The 12531-nt window shown below is 57.9% G+C and overlaps 1 protein-coding gene across 1 annotated transcript; it reads left to right on the top strand.

Moving 5' to 3' along the window:
* The first annotated feature begins 7843 nt into the window (after nucleotides 1-7843).
* DUSP2 (dual specificity phosphatase 2) lies at nucleotides 7844-9877 on the top strand. The gene is made up of 4 exons (NM_001192179.1): nucleotides 7844-8328; nucleotides 8443-8564; nucleotides 9162-9381; nucleotides 9513-9877. Exons 1-4 carry the CDS (start codon nucleotides 7941-7943, stop codon nucleotides 9725-9727), a joined length of 945 nt encoding a protein of 314 aa, NP_001179108.1. The 5' UTR covers nucleotides 7844-7940; the 3' UTR covers nucleotides 9728-9877.
* Nucleotides 9878-12531: the final 2654 nt, after the last annotated feature.

Here is a 12531-nt window from a genome sequence, read left to right as displayed (position 1 = left end):
ACTGAAAATGTGTGTCTCTTCATCTCCCTCACCTGTATTTCTCTTCGCCATCCCCATCCCTATTATCTCACTTTAAACTTTACTCACCCAGGTTTTGTTTCCCCGCTGGAAGGTCGGCCCATGAGGGCAGGAAGCTCATCTGTCCTGTTTGTGGTCTGGCCCAGCATCCAGGGCTCAGCCTGGCTCTAGGTCCCCAGTGAGTGTTTGGACGCTAGCACCTGAGGAAAGCCGAGGGCCTCCCCGCTGTGCTGGCAGAGCTTGCTTTTTTTTTAGTGAAGAATGTCTCTTATTTATTTATTTTTATTTATTTTTTATTGAAGTTTAGTTGATTTTGGGGGGGGGGGCATGCTTTTCGATATGTTGAATATTAGCTCCCCAACCAGGGATCGAACCCATGCCCCTACAGTGGAAGTGTGGAGTCTTAACCACTGGACCACCGGGGAAATCCCTGAAGTAGAATGTCATTTTAATTACTGCTATACTGCAAAGTGACACAGTCATCCATCTATGCGTGTGTCCTTCTTTATATTCTTTTCCGGTACGGTTTGTCCCGGGATGTTGAATCTAACCCTGTGCTGTGGGCTAGGACTGTGTTGTTCATCCATCCTGTGTCTCCAGCTCCCATGCAATCCTCTCTCGACCCTGCTTCCTTCTCCTGTGACAGAGCTCACCCCTGAACCCAGGACATCCAGCTCCCCTCACAGGTTGCAGGGGGGTCGGCCACTCCCATGCTGGCGTGTTTGCGTCTAGACCCATCCTCTGCTCCGGGGACCTCAGGTCACCTCTTCTGCCCTGGAGCAGGGCAAGGGGGCGGGCGAGGGGTGCCGCAGGGCTCCATGCCATCGCTGACCTTTGTCCAGTGACGAGGGCTTTCACCTTCCTCTGCAGTCAGCTTCCTGTTTGAGGGCTGGCTGGGAGTCACAGGGACAAGTCACCGCATCTGTGGAGACGCATCATGGGGCTCCCAGCGTGAGCTGTGCCCCGTGCTTCCCCGGCCTGTGCATCATGCGTCCCCAAGGAGCTGAGCTGAGGACACAGCACCCATGGTCCTAAAAAGAGCAAGGTCTCGCGAGAGAGCAGCCTGGGTGGCCCGAGCCCTGCACAGAGATAGGAGGACTTTGGGTGAGGGTGGGAGGCAGATGGGAAGAGTCTGAGCAGGTTGGGGAGGACATGGAACCCAGAGGAAGGAGGGACACGTCACCGCGCGCTCAGCCCCTGGCGCCACCACCTACTAACTGTGACAGTCTGGGTCAGTCAGCTACCTCTCGCTACCTTGGTGTCCTCCTTTGTTATGGGAGTGTCAGTCATTCCCATCCCTTGGGGTATTTGCAGTTTAAATGCAGTAACTCCTGTCAAGGTCTTAGTATAAGGCCAGGCACAGGGCAAGCCTGTGTTCATTGTGTGGCTGTCGTGATATAGGGAGATGAGAGCTGACAGGAGGTGTGCCCTGGTGGGAGGGTGGGGGCAGACACAAGCGGATCGGAGGCGGGGGGCAGACAACAGACCCTGGAGGCAGCGCGGTCTAGTGGTTGGAGCCCAGGTTCCTATCCCAGAGCTCCTGTTGACAGTTTGTGTGGCCTACGTTCAAGCCACATAACCCCTTTAGGCCTCGGTTTTCCTGTCTGCAAAGTGAGGGAGACGATGCTGCCCCCAAGCCCTAAGCTTGAAAAGTGAAAGTGTCTGTCTCTTTGAGATCCCATGGACTGTAGCCCACCAGGCTGCTCTCTCCATGGAATTCTCCAGGCAAGAAGACTGGAGTGGATTACCATTTCCTTCTCCAGGGGACCTTCCCCACCCAGGGATGGAACCTGGGTCTCCCTCATTGCAGACAGATTCTTCACCATCTGCGCCACCAGTGAAGCGCAAGCTTTAAGCATAGATGCAGCAATGCCTAGAAGATGCCTAGCGTGGTGCTGGGTGTCGCTGTTGTTTAAAGTGGGTGCAGAGAGGTTAAGTCACCTGCCCAAGGCCACACAGCAAGCGAGCGGCCCAGCTGTGTTGGAGCCAAGGCTCCCTGATGGGCACCACTGCTGCCGTTGTTCACCCACTCTTCCTGGTATTGCTGGTCTTCAAGGGGGAGGTCCAGCCTGGTGTTCGGTGGTGGTTGAGGTGTCGGGGGAAAAGGAAAAAGGAGTAGTCTCTGGGTCCTCTGGGCCTCAAAGGCCCTTTGCCACCCCTCAGCCCGTACCCAGCCCTGGCTTCGGGGGAGCCCCGGGAGTTCTCTTGTCACAGACCCTGTGACCGCAGTGTGGTCACATTTCTGAGAATCCTTCACCACTTGCCCAATAGTTACTACTAGTGACAGGGCTCTTCCCTAGCAACCTCCCATCCCCTCTTGGCGACCTGGGCCCAAGCCAAGGGTGTCTCTGGTCAATAGGTGGGAACGGGACCCATTTAATCACTGGTGGCCATGGGTTGGGGGCCAAGGGTGTGTTGGGAGTGGGTGAGTGCCAGGGGAAGAGACAGGGGAGGAGGGTCTCCTCTGACTCCAAGCCCAGGCACATCCTGGGGTCCAGCTAAACCCAGGTCCCCTTGATGAACACGCCCATGGAGCAAGAAGGGAACCTAAGTGGCGGCGCCAGCTCTGACCTTGGCAATGGGTTTGGCTTTTCCAGATTCTCTTCCTCAGGGCCTGGCCCCCTCTTCCCTTCGTGCCTCAGGCTCCTCTCTGGATGGGAGACCCTGGCAGGGGGGAGAAGCAGCCCCCACAGAAGTGCACCACGCCAGAGCTGGAAGCAGCCACACAGATGCTTTCCTTGGCAAAGACTCTGGCATCTCCTCCCTGCATCACACTTTCTAACATCCTTGGGTACCATTTTCGTGCTTCCCAGGTGGTGCTAGTGGTAAAGAAGCTGCCTGCCAATGCAGGAGACATAAGAGATGCAGTTTTGATTCCTGGATTGGGAAGATCCCTGGGAGGAGGGCATGGCAACCCACTCTAGTATTCTTGCCTGGAGAATTCTATGGACAGAGGAGCCTGGCGGGCTACAGTTCATGGGGTCAAAAATGAGCTGGACACAGCTGGAGCAACTTAGCACGCATGGGTACCATCTGTACCATTCAACTCTGTTTTTACAAACCTAAATTTTATTTTTAAAGGAAACCATATCATTACTCTATTGTCATTATTCATGGTGTATAACCATGAATACAACATAGTCACAAAAATTAATGTTATTCAAACAATGAGGTCAGCTCCCTGAGGGCAGTGGTTTGTGATTTATTGCTATATCCCTAGCACCCAAAACAGTACCTGACATGTAACAGGTACCCAACATATATTTTCTGAGTGAGGGACTGGAAATGAATAAATATGGGAAAGAATGTGTGACCTGGACGTGGATGCTTAGAGAAGGTTCTGGAGCCTTTGTTAAAATGAGGAAAAGCAAATCTTTGAGAGGCATGAAAGTCACATCAGTCCCAAATGGCAACCTTCTTCTTTTCTAAAAAAATGTATTTTATTGAAGTATAGTGGCTTCCCAGGTGACTCAGTGGTAAAGAATCTACTTGCTGATGCAGGAGACTTGGGTTCAATCCCTGGGTTGGGAAGATCCCCTGGAGAAGGAGATGGCAATCCACCCCAGTACTCTTGCCTGGAGAATCCCATGGAGAGAGGATCCTGGTGGACTACAGTCCTTGGGGTTACAAAGAGTCAGACACGACTGAATAGACTTAGCACTTCGCCTGGGTCTTAGTTTCGGCATGCAGGCTCTTTGAGGGGCATGTGGGACCTAGTTCCCTGACCAGGGATTGAACATGGGTCCCCTGCACTGGGAGTGCAGCATCTTATCCACTGGACCGGCAGGGAAGTCCCTCCATTACGGGTTATTACAAGATATTGAATATAGTTCCCTGTGCTGTACAGCTGATGCTTTTGAACTGTGGTGTTGGAGAAGACTTGAGAGTCCCTTGGACAGCAAGGAGATGCAACCAGTCCATCCTAAAGGAGATCAGTCCTGAATATTCATTGAAAGGACTGATGCTGAAGCTGAAACTCCAATACTTTGGCCACCTGATGTGAAAAACTGACCCATTGGAAAAGACCCTGATGCTGGGAAAGATTGAAGGCAGGAAGAGAAGAGGCCGACAGAGGATGAAATGGTTGGATGGCACCACTGACTCGATGGACATGAGTTTGAGCAAGCTCAGGGAGTTGGTGATGGTCAGGGAAGCCTGGCGTGCTGCAGTCCCTGGGGTCGCAGAGTTGGACACGACTGAGTGACTGAACTGACTGTGCTGTATAGTAGGACCTTGCGGTTTATCTGTCTATATATACCAGTTTGCATCTGCTAGCCCCAAACTCCCAATCCATCCCTCCTCCTTCCCCGTCCCCCTTGGCAACCACAAGCCTGTTCTCTAGGAGACTTTCTTCTTGATGCATCCATAGCGTCCAGTGCCAGGACACATGCATGGGGACAGACGCCAGTCCCCTCAGCCACCTGCGGGCCACTTCTGAGTCTGCCTTGCTGAGGGCTGGCTGCCCGCGGGGACTTTTTCCTCAATGGCCCCTCCCTGCCCTCCCCACTGCGCTAGACAGGGCCATCTTCGCAGGGCGCGGAGCCACTGTCCTCGTCCGGCAGGAGCCTGTGGGGGTGGCCCCCACGCCACTCAGGCAGGGGCCTGGCACCGGAAGCCTGACGTCACCGTGACTCACAGGCTCGCTCTGGTGCGCTGGGGGTGGCTGTCACTTGTCACTCTCACCTTCATACCTGCCCTGGCCTAAGGGTTGTAGTCACACCATTCATTTCTTCCTCTCTCCCCAGGGGCACCAACTGGGGGTGTGGGTTTGGCAGGACGAAGGAAAACAACACCACCACAAAACGCCACAACACAACGCAGACACAGGGCTTTGGGCGCCCCTGGAAGGGAAGCCTCTCTGCATAGGAGGGTGGGGGCGGGGGAGCTAGGTCGATGTGCTGGCCTGGGCAGATGGGGAACCCCAAAGGCAGGAGGCTAGTGACACATAAAGAGCCGCCAAAATAGATGGTTACAAACAAGAATGACACAGGATCATCACTTGTTCCAGTTGGGGATTTTAATAAAAGAAAAGCTGAGTCCCAAACCTCCTTGATAGTGTCTGCTCTGTAACAGCCAGGCCAGGAAAACAAACCCCCCAAAACCTCTGGGTATGGCACCCACCATAACCCCCATCCCTGGCCCCTGCTGTCCCCTTACCACCTAGTGGAGAGGGCTGGGGCCTTCCCTCCAGGACCTGTAGTCTGTGGGGGGCCAGTGTGGCTGAGACCCCTCTTCACACTGTTCTCCACCTACGCGTCCAGAGCCCCGCCTCCTCTCTGCCAGGCATGGTGGTCCTTGAGGGGGTGGCAGATGGGGGAGAGCCATCCCAGGGCCATGACTCACCCAGGGTGGGGGGATCTTTAGTCAGAGCAGAAGTGAGGGTGGGACGTGGGTTCCATCCTCTTCCTGATCTCTTCCCACCCTGAGCTCGGGCTGTCACCCCTATGGGGGTGGGGGTTTCCCTAGTTTGGGAATAGAAGAAAGGGGCCAAGGTGAGCCCTTCCTTCGTGGCTAAGTCAGGCCTACTTGAGTCTGTGTCCCAGAGCTGAAAAGGGGACAGCCCCAAAGACAGAGGGTGTAATCACCTCGGGCAGAAGTCACTGGTTCTAACCAGAGGGCTGGGCAGGGCCCCGCAAAGCTTCACCAACAGGCTCCCATCCCCGAGCCCACATGGGGCCTCCCGGCATGGCTGGCGCCCTGGCGGGGAGGATGCTCAGCCCAGTACAGGAGTCCTGGAGCCCCTATGTGGCTGGGCTGAATTTCACTTCTGAGCCAGAACCCCAGCTGGCCAATCCTGTCGGCTTCTTCCCCTGGAGCTGGAAGTCCGTGGCTCCCAGCAGAGCAGGTGACGCCAGCCCATGGGTCAGCAAGATGGGACCTGAATATCCCTCTGTGTGCTCTGTAATTTGCCCCCGGAGTCAACCATTAAGTCATTCACCAGGCTGATGCCAAGGATAAGCGCCCGTATCAGCTGCTGGGATCTGTGGCCCAGACTCCTTGGCTCTGTTGTGGGCTTTGCCATCTCAGCCTCCAGACTGGCCTGGGAGGGAGGGATGGAGAACTGAGGGTGTCCGGGCCATGGCACAGCCTCAGAGCCTTCGGACCAGTGTGGGTGAGCAGTTGGTCTATTATAAGCTCCCATCTTACAGGTGGGAACACTGAGGCCTGAGAAGGTGACCTGCCCCAGGAATCTTTGGAGTCCTTGAGGCTCCTCTCCGCTGCATCCCCCTGCCTCGCAGCACACAAGCTACTGGTTCTGTCTCCAGCATTGCAGAACACATGTGATGAATGCACAGACACATCAACACATCACTGGGAAGAGTTCAGTTAACCAGCCAAGTGGAGGGCTTGGGGGGCCGCAACGGGGCCTGGCAGTAGTCCTCCAAGACAGTTTAGATGTAGGGGTCTCCAGCAGGATTGGAAGGCTCTTACACAGGCCCTGAGTGGGAGCCTGGTGAGTGGGTTCTGAAATCCCACACAGCTGGGGTGGGGGTGGGGGCAGCTCCCACTCCAGAGCACTGTCCCCACACACTTGAATGTCTCTGCTTCTGCGGAGTTCAGCTGCCAACATTGCTGGCCCCAGTCCAGGGGCCCAGACCCCCACGCACACCTGGGGCTCACCACATCCGCCCGAGGGCTGGCAGATGAGGTGGGGGCGGGCAGGATGTGGACTAAAGGGCTCCCCAGTCTTACTGCTCATGGCCCCGCTCAAGTCCAGTGCTGGGTCCCTGCTGCCGGCCTCTGGAGGGCTCTGACGGGGAGTGATGGGGCGGGGGAGGCAGATTCAGGTAGCTCTTCTCCCTCTTCCCCTTGGAGAGGCTCGTGAAATTCCCACAAGGCCCAGGGACAGCCCAGCAGCGTCAGCTGAGTTCCCCTTCAGGGCCCGTCTGCGACTTGGGGAAGTGCTTCACCCTGGGCCCTGGGGTTTCCCTGAGTTCCACGGGAGAAAACCTCACTCCACTAATAACTGGAGGGTCATCACAGGTCCCCTGCCCGCCCCACGCCACAGCTCAGGGGTCCTCCTCAGGCCAGTGCTCTGGGTCTTGGGCTCAGAGGATGACCTTCTGGCCTCGCTTGGCCTCTGAGCAGCAGCAGTGCCGGTCTCAGCCACGAAATGGGTGGGGGTATGGGGGCGGGGTATAAAGCTCCTCCTGCACAGGGTCTCGATGAAGAAGAGAAACGGCACAACAAAGCGTGGGTCCCCAGCCACCAAGGAAAGCACCCTCGGTAACAGCGTGCCTAATGCCTCAGAGTGACCCCATGGACTGCAGCCCGCCACGCTCCTCTGTCCATACCGTTTTCCAGGCAAGAATACTAGGGTGGGTGCCATTTCCTTCTCCAGGGGATCTTCCCGACCCAGGGACTGAACCCGTGTCTCTTGTGTCTCCTGCATTGCAGGTGGCTTCTATACCCGCTGACTTTTTCTACAAAAAGTCAGTTTTTGTAGTAACAGATTCCTAGGAGTGGGGAGGCTCTGGGAAGGAAAGGGACAGGGAAATGGGAGAGGAAGCCAGTCAAGGGGCATCAAGGCCCAGAGTGAGGTCCAGGGGTGGGAGCTCTCAGAAAGAGCCCTGGGGCGCCAAGGTGGGAGGGGGTATTTGGGCAAACACCTTCCCTGCGGAGCTGGTCCCCGGCTTCCTCTACCAGCGCATCCCTCCCCCGAGCCTGCCCCAGTCCCGGCCCGCCCCGCCTGCGCACCGCGTGAGACCGCGGGGGCGGCACCGGCGCCTTCCTGCTTTGCCCTTGTTTGGCGACCCGGGAGGCCGGCCCACGGCTACTTAAACCAAGGCGCTGGAGAGGGTGCCAGAACAGACGGCTGGGGCAGTGCGGCCGCCGCGAGAGCCCGGGGAGCGCGCGCAGGGAGAGGGGGAAGGAGAGGAAGAGGAACGGGAAGAGGGGAAAGGAGGCTACCAAGGGCCAACATGGGGCTGGAGGCGGCGCGAGAGCTGGACTGCGCGGCGCTGGGCGCGCTGCTGCGGGAGCCTCGGGAGGCTGAGCGCACGCTGGTGCTCGACTGCCGTCCCTTCCTGGCCTTCTGCCGCCGCCACGTGCGCGCCGCGCGCCCTGTCCCCTGGAACGCGCTGCTGCGCCGCCGCGCGCGGGGCCCGCCCGCCGCCGCCCTCGCCTGCCTGCTGCCAGACCGCGCACTACGGGCGCGCCTGGCCCGCGGGGAGCTGGCGCGGGCCGTGGTGCTGGACGAGGGCAGCGCCTCGGTGGCGGACCTCCCGCCTGACGGCCCGGCCCACGCGCTGCTCGCCGCGCTCCTGCACGAGACCCGCGCGGGACCCACCGCCGTGTGCTTCCTGCCAGGTGAGCGCCGGCCTGCCGGCCCACATCCCCCGCTCGCGTCCCCTGCCCGCGGACGTCGGGTGTCCGACCCCAGGCTGGCCTTTCCGGCTAACCGTGTCTTGGTCCTCCCTGCAGGAGGCTTCGATCGCTTTCAAGCCTGCTGCCCCGATCTGTGCTCTGAGTCCCCGGTCCCCGCGATGACGCCTGACAACAACGACAACAGCCGATCGGACTCCAGGGCTCCCTCTTATGACCAGGTGAGTTGAGATAAGGGCTCGTGGTCAGTGTCCCGCCCACCCCACGGTGCAGGGTAGTCTGCCATTTCTGGACGCAGGAGTGTGCCCATGTCCACAGTCACCTTGTCACCATGTCCACACACAGTCACCAGTGTGTGTATGTCTTTGGCCTCAAATGTCCACGTCCACAGTCCCATAGGGGGTGTGTGTGTGTGTGTGTGTGTGTGTGTGTGTGTGTGTGTGTGTATGTATGTGTGTGTGTATGTCTTTGGTCTCAAATGTCCATGTCCACAGTCCGTCCCGTAGGGGCTGTGTGTGTGTGTGTGTGTGTGTCTGCTCTCAAATGGTACCACAGCTGTGGTGTGCCTGGCGGGGATTGCTGGTGTGCACCACTGTGAGTCTGTGTATGTCCTGTGAGCAGTGTAACTGGGGGGTTTGGGGGGAAGAGTGTATCTGTGGGTGTGTATCTCTGTGTTCTGAGTCTGATTCCTGACCAGTAATCCCTAGCTAAGAGCTCCTCTGGCCCAGGCCAGTCTGCCCTGTCTCTGTCCACCCGGAAGGCTTGAAGCCCTGTGGGTCAGGGCTGAGACCTCACCAGCGTCCCTCTTTCCTGCCCAGGGCGGCCCCGTGGAGATCTTGCCCTACCTGTACCTGGGCAGCTGCAGCCACTCGTCAGACCTGCAGGGGCTGCGGGCTTGCGGCATCACCGCCGTGCTCAACGTCTCGGCCAGCTGCCCCAACCACTTTGAGGGCCTCCTGCGCTACAAGAGCATCCCTGTGGAGGACAATCAGATGGTGGAGATCAGTGCCTGGTTCCCAGAGGCCATTGGCTTCATTGGTAAGAGGCGGGCCACAGCCCTGGGGCCTGTCGGGGCTTCAGGGGAGGAGGCAGGGCACCTGTCGCCTTCTCTGCCCACCTTTCCGTCATCGTCTGACCTCGCTTCTCCCCTCTCCCCATTTCCCTTGTAGACTCAGTGAAGAACAGTGGGGGTCGCGTGCTGGTGCACTGCCAGGCGGGCATCTCGCGCTCCGCCACCATCTGCCTGGCGTACCTGATACAGAGTCGCCGCGTGCGGCTGGATGAGGCCTTTGACTTTGTGAAGCAACGCCGGGGAGTCATTTCCCCCAACTTCAGTTTCATGGGGCAGCTGCTGCAGTTTGAGACTCAGGTGCTCTGTCACTGAGGCCGGGCCCCACCATGCTGACTCCACTGGGGTGGAGGTGCTCAAAGCTGTCTGATTCCTGGGGACAGCTGGGGCCCCAGTTCCCCACTGTGCCTCCCATCTCAGGGACAGCTGCCCCTTTGGAGTTTGAGAAGCCTCCAGGTGGGGGCGCTGGAAACACAGGGATGCTGGACTTTCTCACCTGGTGCTCTTCTGCTAGAGGGTTGAGGGCCAGCCCTCATCCTCATCCTGGAAGGAGATTGGAGGGCGTGTCTACCTCCCTCCTCCCCTGTCCTCTGGCAGAAACTAACTGGACTCTACACCCTCGACTCCCACTGGTCCCACCACCCCGTTGGAGCTCTTGGCAGCCTGAGGGCTTTAAGGAACAAGCTGTGACAACCAGGGCCCCTTTCTAGGGGGTGATCCACCCCGGGGCCTGGAGCCTGAGCCCTGTGCCGGGGCTCAGGGAAGTGACGCCGATGCTGTGTCTGAACTTCTTGCTTGCGTGTGTGTGCAGGAGCGTTTCACGCCTGTGTTGGCGCTGGAAAGTTATTTGTGTTCAACTGACATTTAACACTCCCTCCTCCACTTCCTCCCAGCCCTGTGGGCAGCGGGAAGGGTGGGGGGGTTTGGAAACTTAGCACTTTATATTTATACGGAACATTGAGGATGTTTCAATAAAATATTGTTTTGTTTAAGAAACAACTTAAGCGTCTGGTCTCAAGTCAACGCCTGGGGAAGTGTTCAAAGCTGTTTATTAGGCAGACCTCACCTTCCGTTGTGTGGCTGAGTCTGGGAAATGGAAGGAGGAAGGTGCAGGGGTGACCTCACCTCCCAGCCTGGTCCTCCCCCTGTTGGTGCTCTTTTCCAGGCAGAGCCGAAAGCGGGGATTTCTGGAAGGCTGGCTCCAGCCTTATTCCAGTTATCAGCGTTGATCTTGGGAGAAGACTGTGTACTATTGAGAGCTGGACCCAGCCTTGCCCTGGTCACACTTCCTCCCTGAAGCGTGTGTGTGTGTGTGTGTGTGTGGCGAGTCGCCTCAGTTGTGTCCAGCCCTGTGGACTGCAGCCAGGCAGGCGCCTCCGTCCATGGGATTCTCCAGGCAAGAATACTGGAGTGGGTGGCCGTGCCCTCCTCCAGGGGATCTTCCTGGCCCAGGGATGGAACCACGCCTCTTGTGTCTCCTGCATTGGGAGGTGGTTCCTTTTACTACGAGTGCCACCTGGGGAGCCCTGGTTGTGACATGCGAGATCTTAAGTTGCAGCATGTGAACTCACAGTTGTGGCATGATGGAACCCGGGCCCCCTGCATTGGGATCGCGGAGTCTTAGCCTCTGGGCCACCAGGGAAGCCCCTCAGCTCTTATTCCACATCCTTGGGCTGGGTCTCCCGGCCTCAGAATGCCTGTAGTGACCGGGGCTCATTCCTGTCCCCAGAAAGCATGTGGCCTGATGTCTGGGGGGAGGACAGGTGGCCTGGGGTGGGCTTCGCTGCTCTTCATACCGGCCAGCTAGCATGTCTTCACTGAGCATGAGTTATGTGCCCAGAGTGGACTGCATGTCTGGGGAGGCACGCGACCTGGGCCCAGCCAGCAGCAGAGGGTGCTGGAAAGGGGGTGCCGTGATTTTCCAAAGAGCAGGGGTACTGAGGCCCTGGGGGACAGCTCAGTGAGCAGCCGTCCTGAGTCAGCCTCCACGCTGATCCTCCTAGGCCTCAGAGTGTCATCTGGCTAACTCTATTTTGTCCTTCCAAACTCAGCATAGGGCCACCTCTGCAGTATGCTGGGTCTTACTGCGGGCGTTCTGACTGTCCGGCAGGATACACCCGAGGAGGGCAGTGTAGTTTGACAGTTAAGGGCCCGATGTGGCTTACCTCTCTGGAGTTTAGTTTCCTGGTCTGTAAAATGGGGTTTTGTCATTGGCCCCCGCTGAGTAGGGTGGTACTGAGAATTAGTGAGTCAATTCAAGTAAAGGCTTAGCTCAGCACCTGTACACAGTAGGTGCTCAGGAAATGTTAGCTTCTGAAGACCCGGGAAGGGAAGGTGTTCAGGTGTGTAGTTGTGCGCCTCAGCCAGCCTGGATGCTCTGGAGGGCAGGGCCTGTGGTCTGCTCAGCCCTGTGCTCAGACCGAAGGAACACCGCCCCACCTACCGCACCCCCAACCTGCCGTGCCCCTCCCCCACCCCGCTGGGCCCCCTCCCCCCGGGGCACTGTGCCCTCTGCTCTAGGGGTGGGGGAGCTGCTCTCCAGTGAAGACTGAGCAGAGCTAGGGGTTGTTCTCAGGGATTTTGCAGGCCCTGAGTGGGTCTGTTTGGTTCTGTCTACACAACCCCCACACCCAGCTCGGGGTGGATGGGGGGCCATCTGGGGCAGCAGGACAGGGGACTGAGGCCCCTGCTTACCCCGCCGTCACCCAGCTCCATCCCACCTCTCTCCACCTCACCCCCCAACCCCCTCCACCCTCCCTTCCCTGTTCTTAAGTCTGCCTTTCAAGCAAACTGCATTTCTTTCCCTTCTTTTCTTTTTTTTGAAGGGACTTTGCAGATAAGGATCTTTTAGAAAATATTTATTATTTTTGGCTGTGCTGAGTCTTCTTGCTGTGCAGGCTTTTTTTCCGCTGCAGCAAGTGGGGGTCTCCCTAGTTGCGGTGTGCAGGCTTCTCATTGTGGTGGCTTCTCTTGCTGAGGAGCACAGGCTCGAGGGTGAGCGGGCTCCAGTAGCTGCGGCACGTGGGCTCAGTAGTTGGGGCTCCCAGGCTCTGGAGCACAGGTTTAGTTGCTCAGCAGCAAGTGGGATCTTCCCGGACCAGGGATCAAACGCGAGTCTC

This window comes from Bos taurus, chromosome 11, assembly GCF_002263795.3.
Source record: "Bos taurus isolate L1 Dominette 01449 registration number 42190680 breed Hereford chromosome 11, ARS-UCD2.0, whole genome shotgun sequence".
NCBI lineage: Eukaryota > Metazoa > Chordata > Mammalia > Artiodactyla > Bovidae > Bos > Bos taurus.
Note: the sequence above shows the minus strand (reverse complement) of the source record. Positions and strands in the feature narration are given on the sequence as shown.

Excerpts from the sequence above, each read along its gene's own strand:
- DUSP2 (NM_001192179.1), top strand. The coding sequence starts at position 7,941 with ATGGGGCTGGAGGCGGCGCGAGAGCTGGACTGCGCGGCGCTGGGCGCG. Across the intron at positions 8,329-8,442 it reads CGCCGTGTGCTTCCTGCCAG|GAGGCTTCGATCGCTTTCAA; the intron begins GTGAGCGCCGGC and ends TCCTCCCTGCAG. Across the intron at positions 9,382-9,512 it reads AGAGGCCATTGGCTTCATTG|ACTCAGTGAAGAACAGTGGG; the intron begins GTAAGAGGCGGG and ends TTTCCCTTGTAG.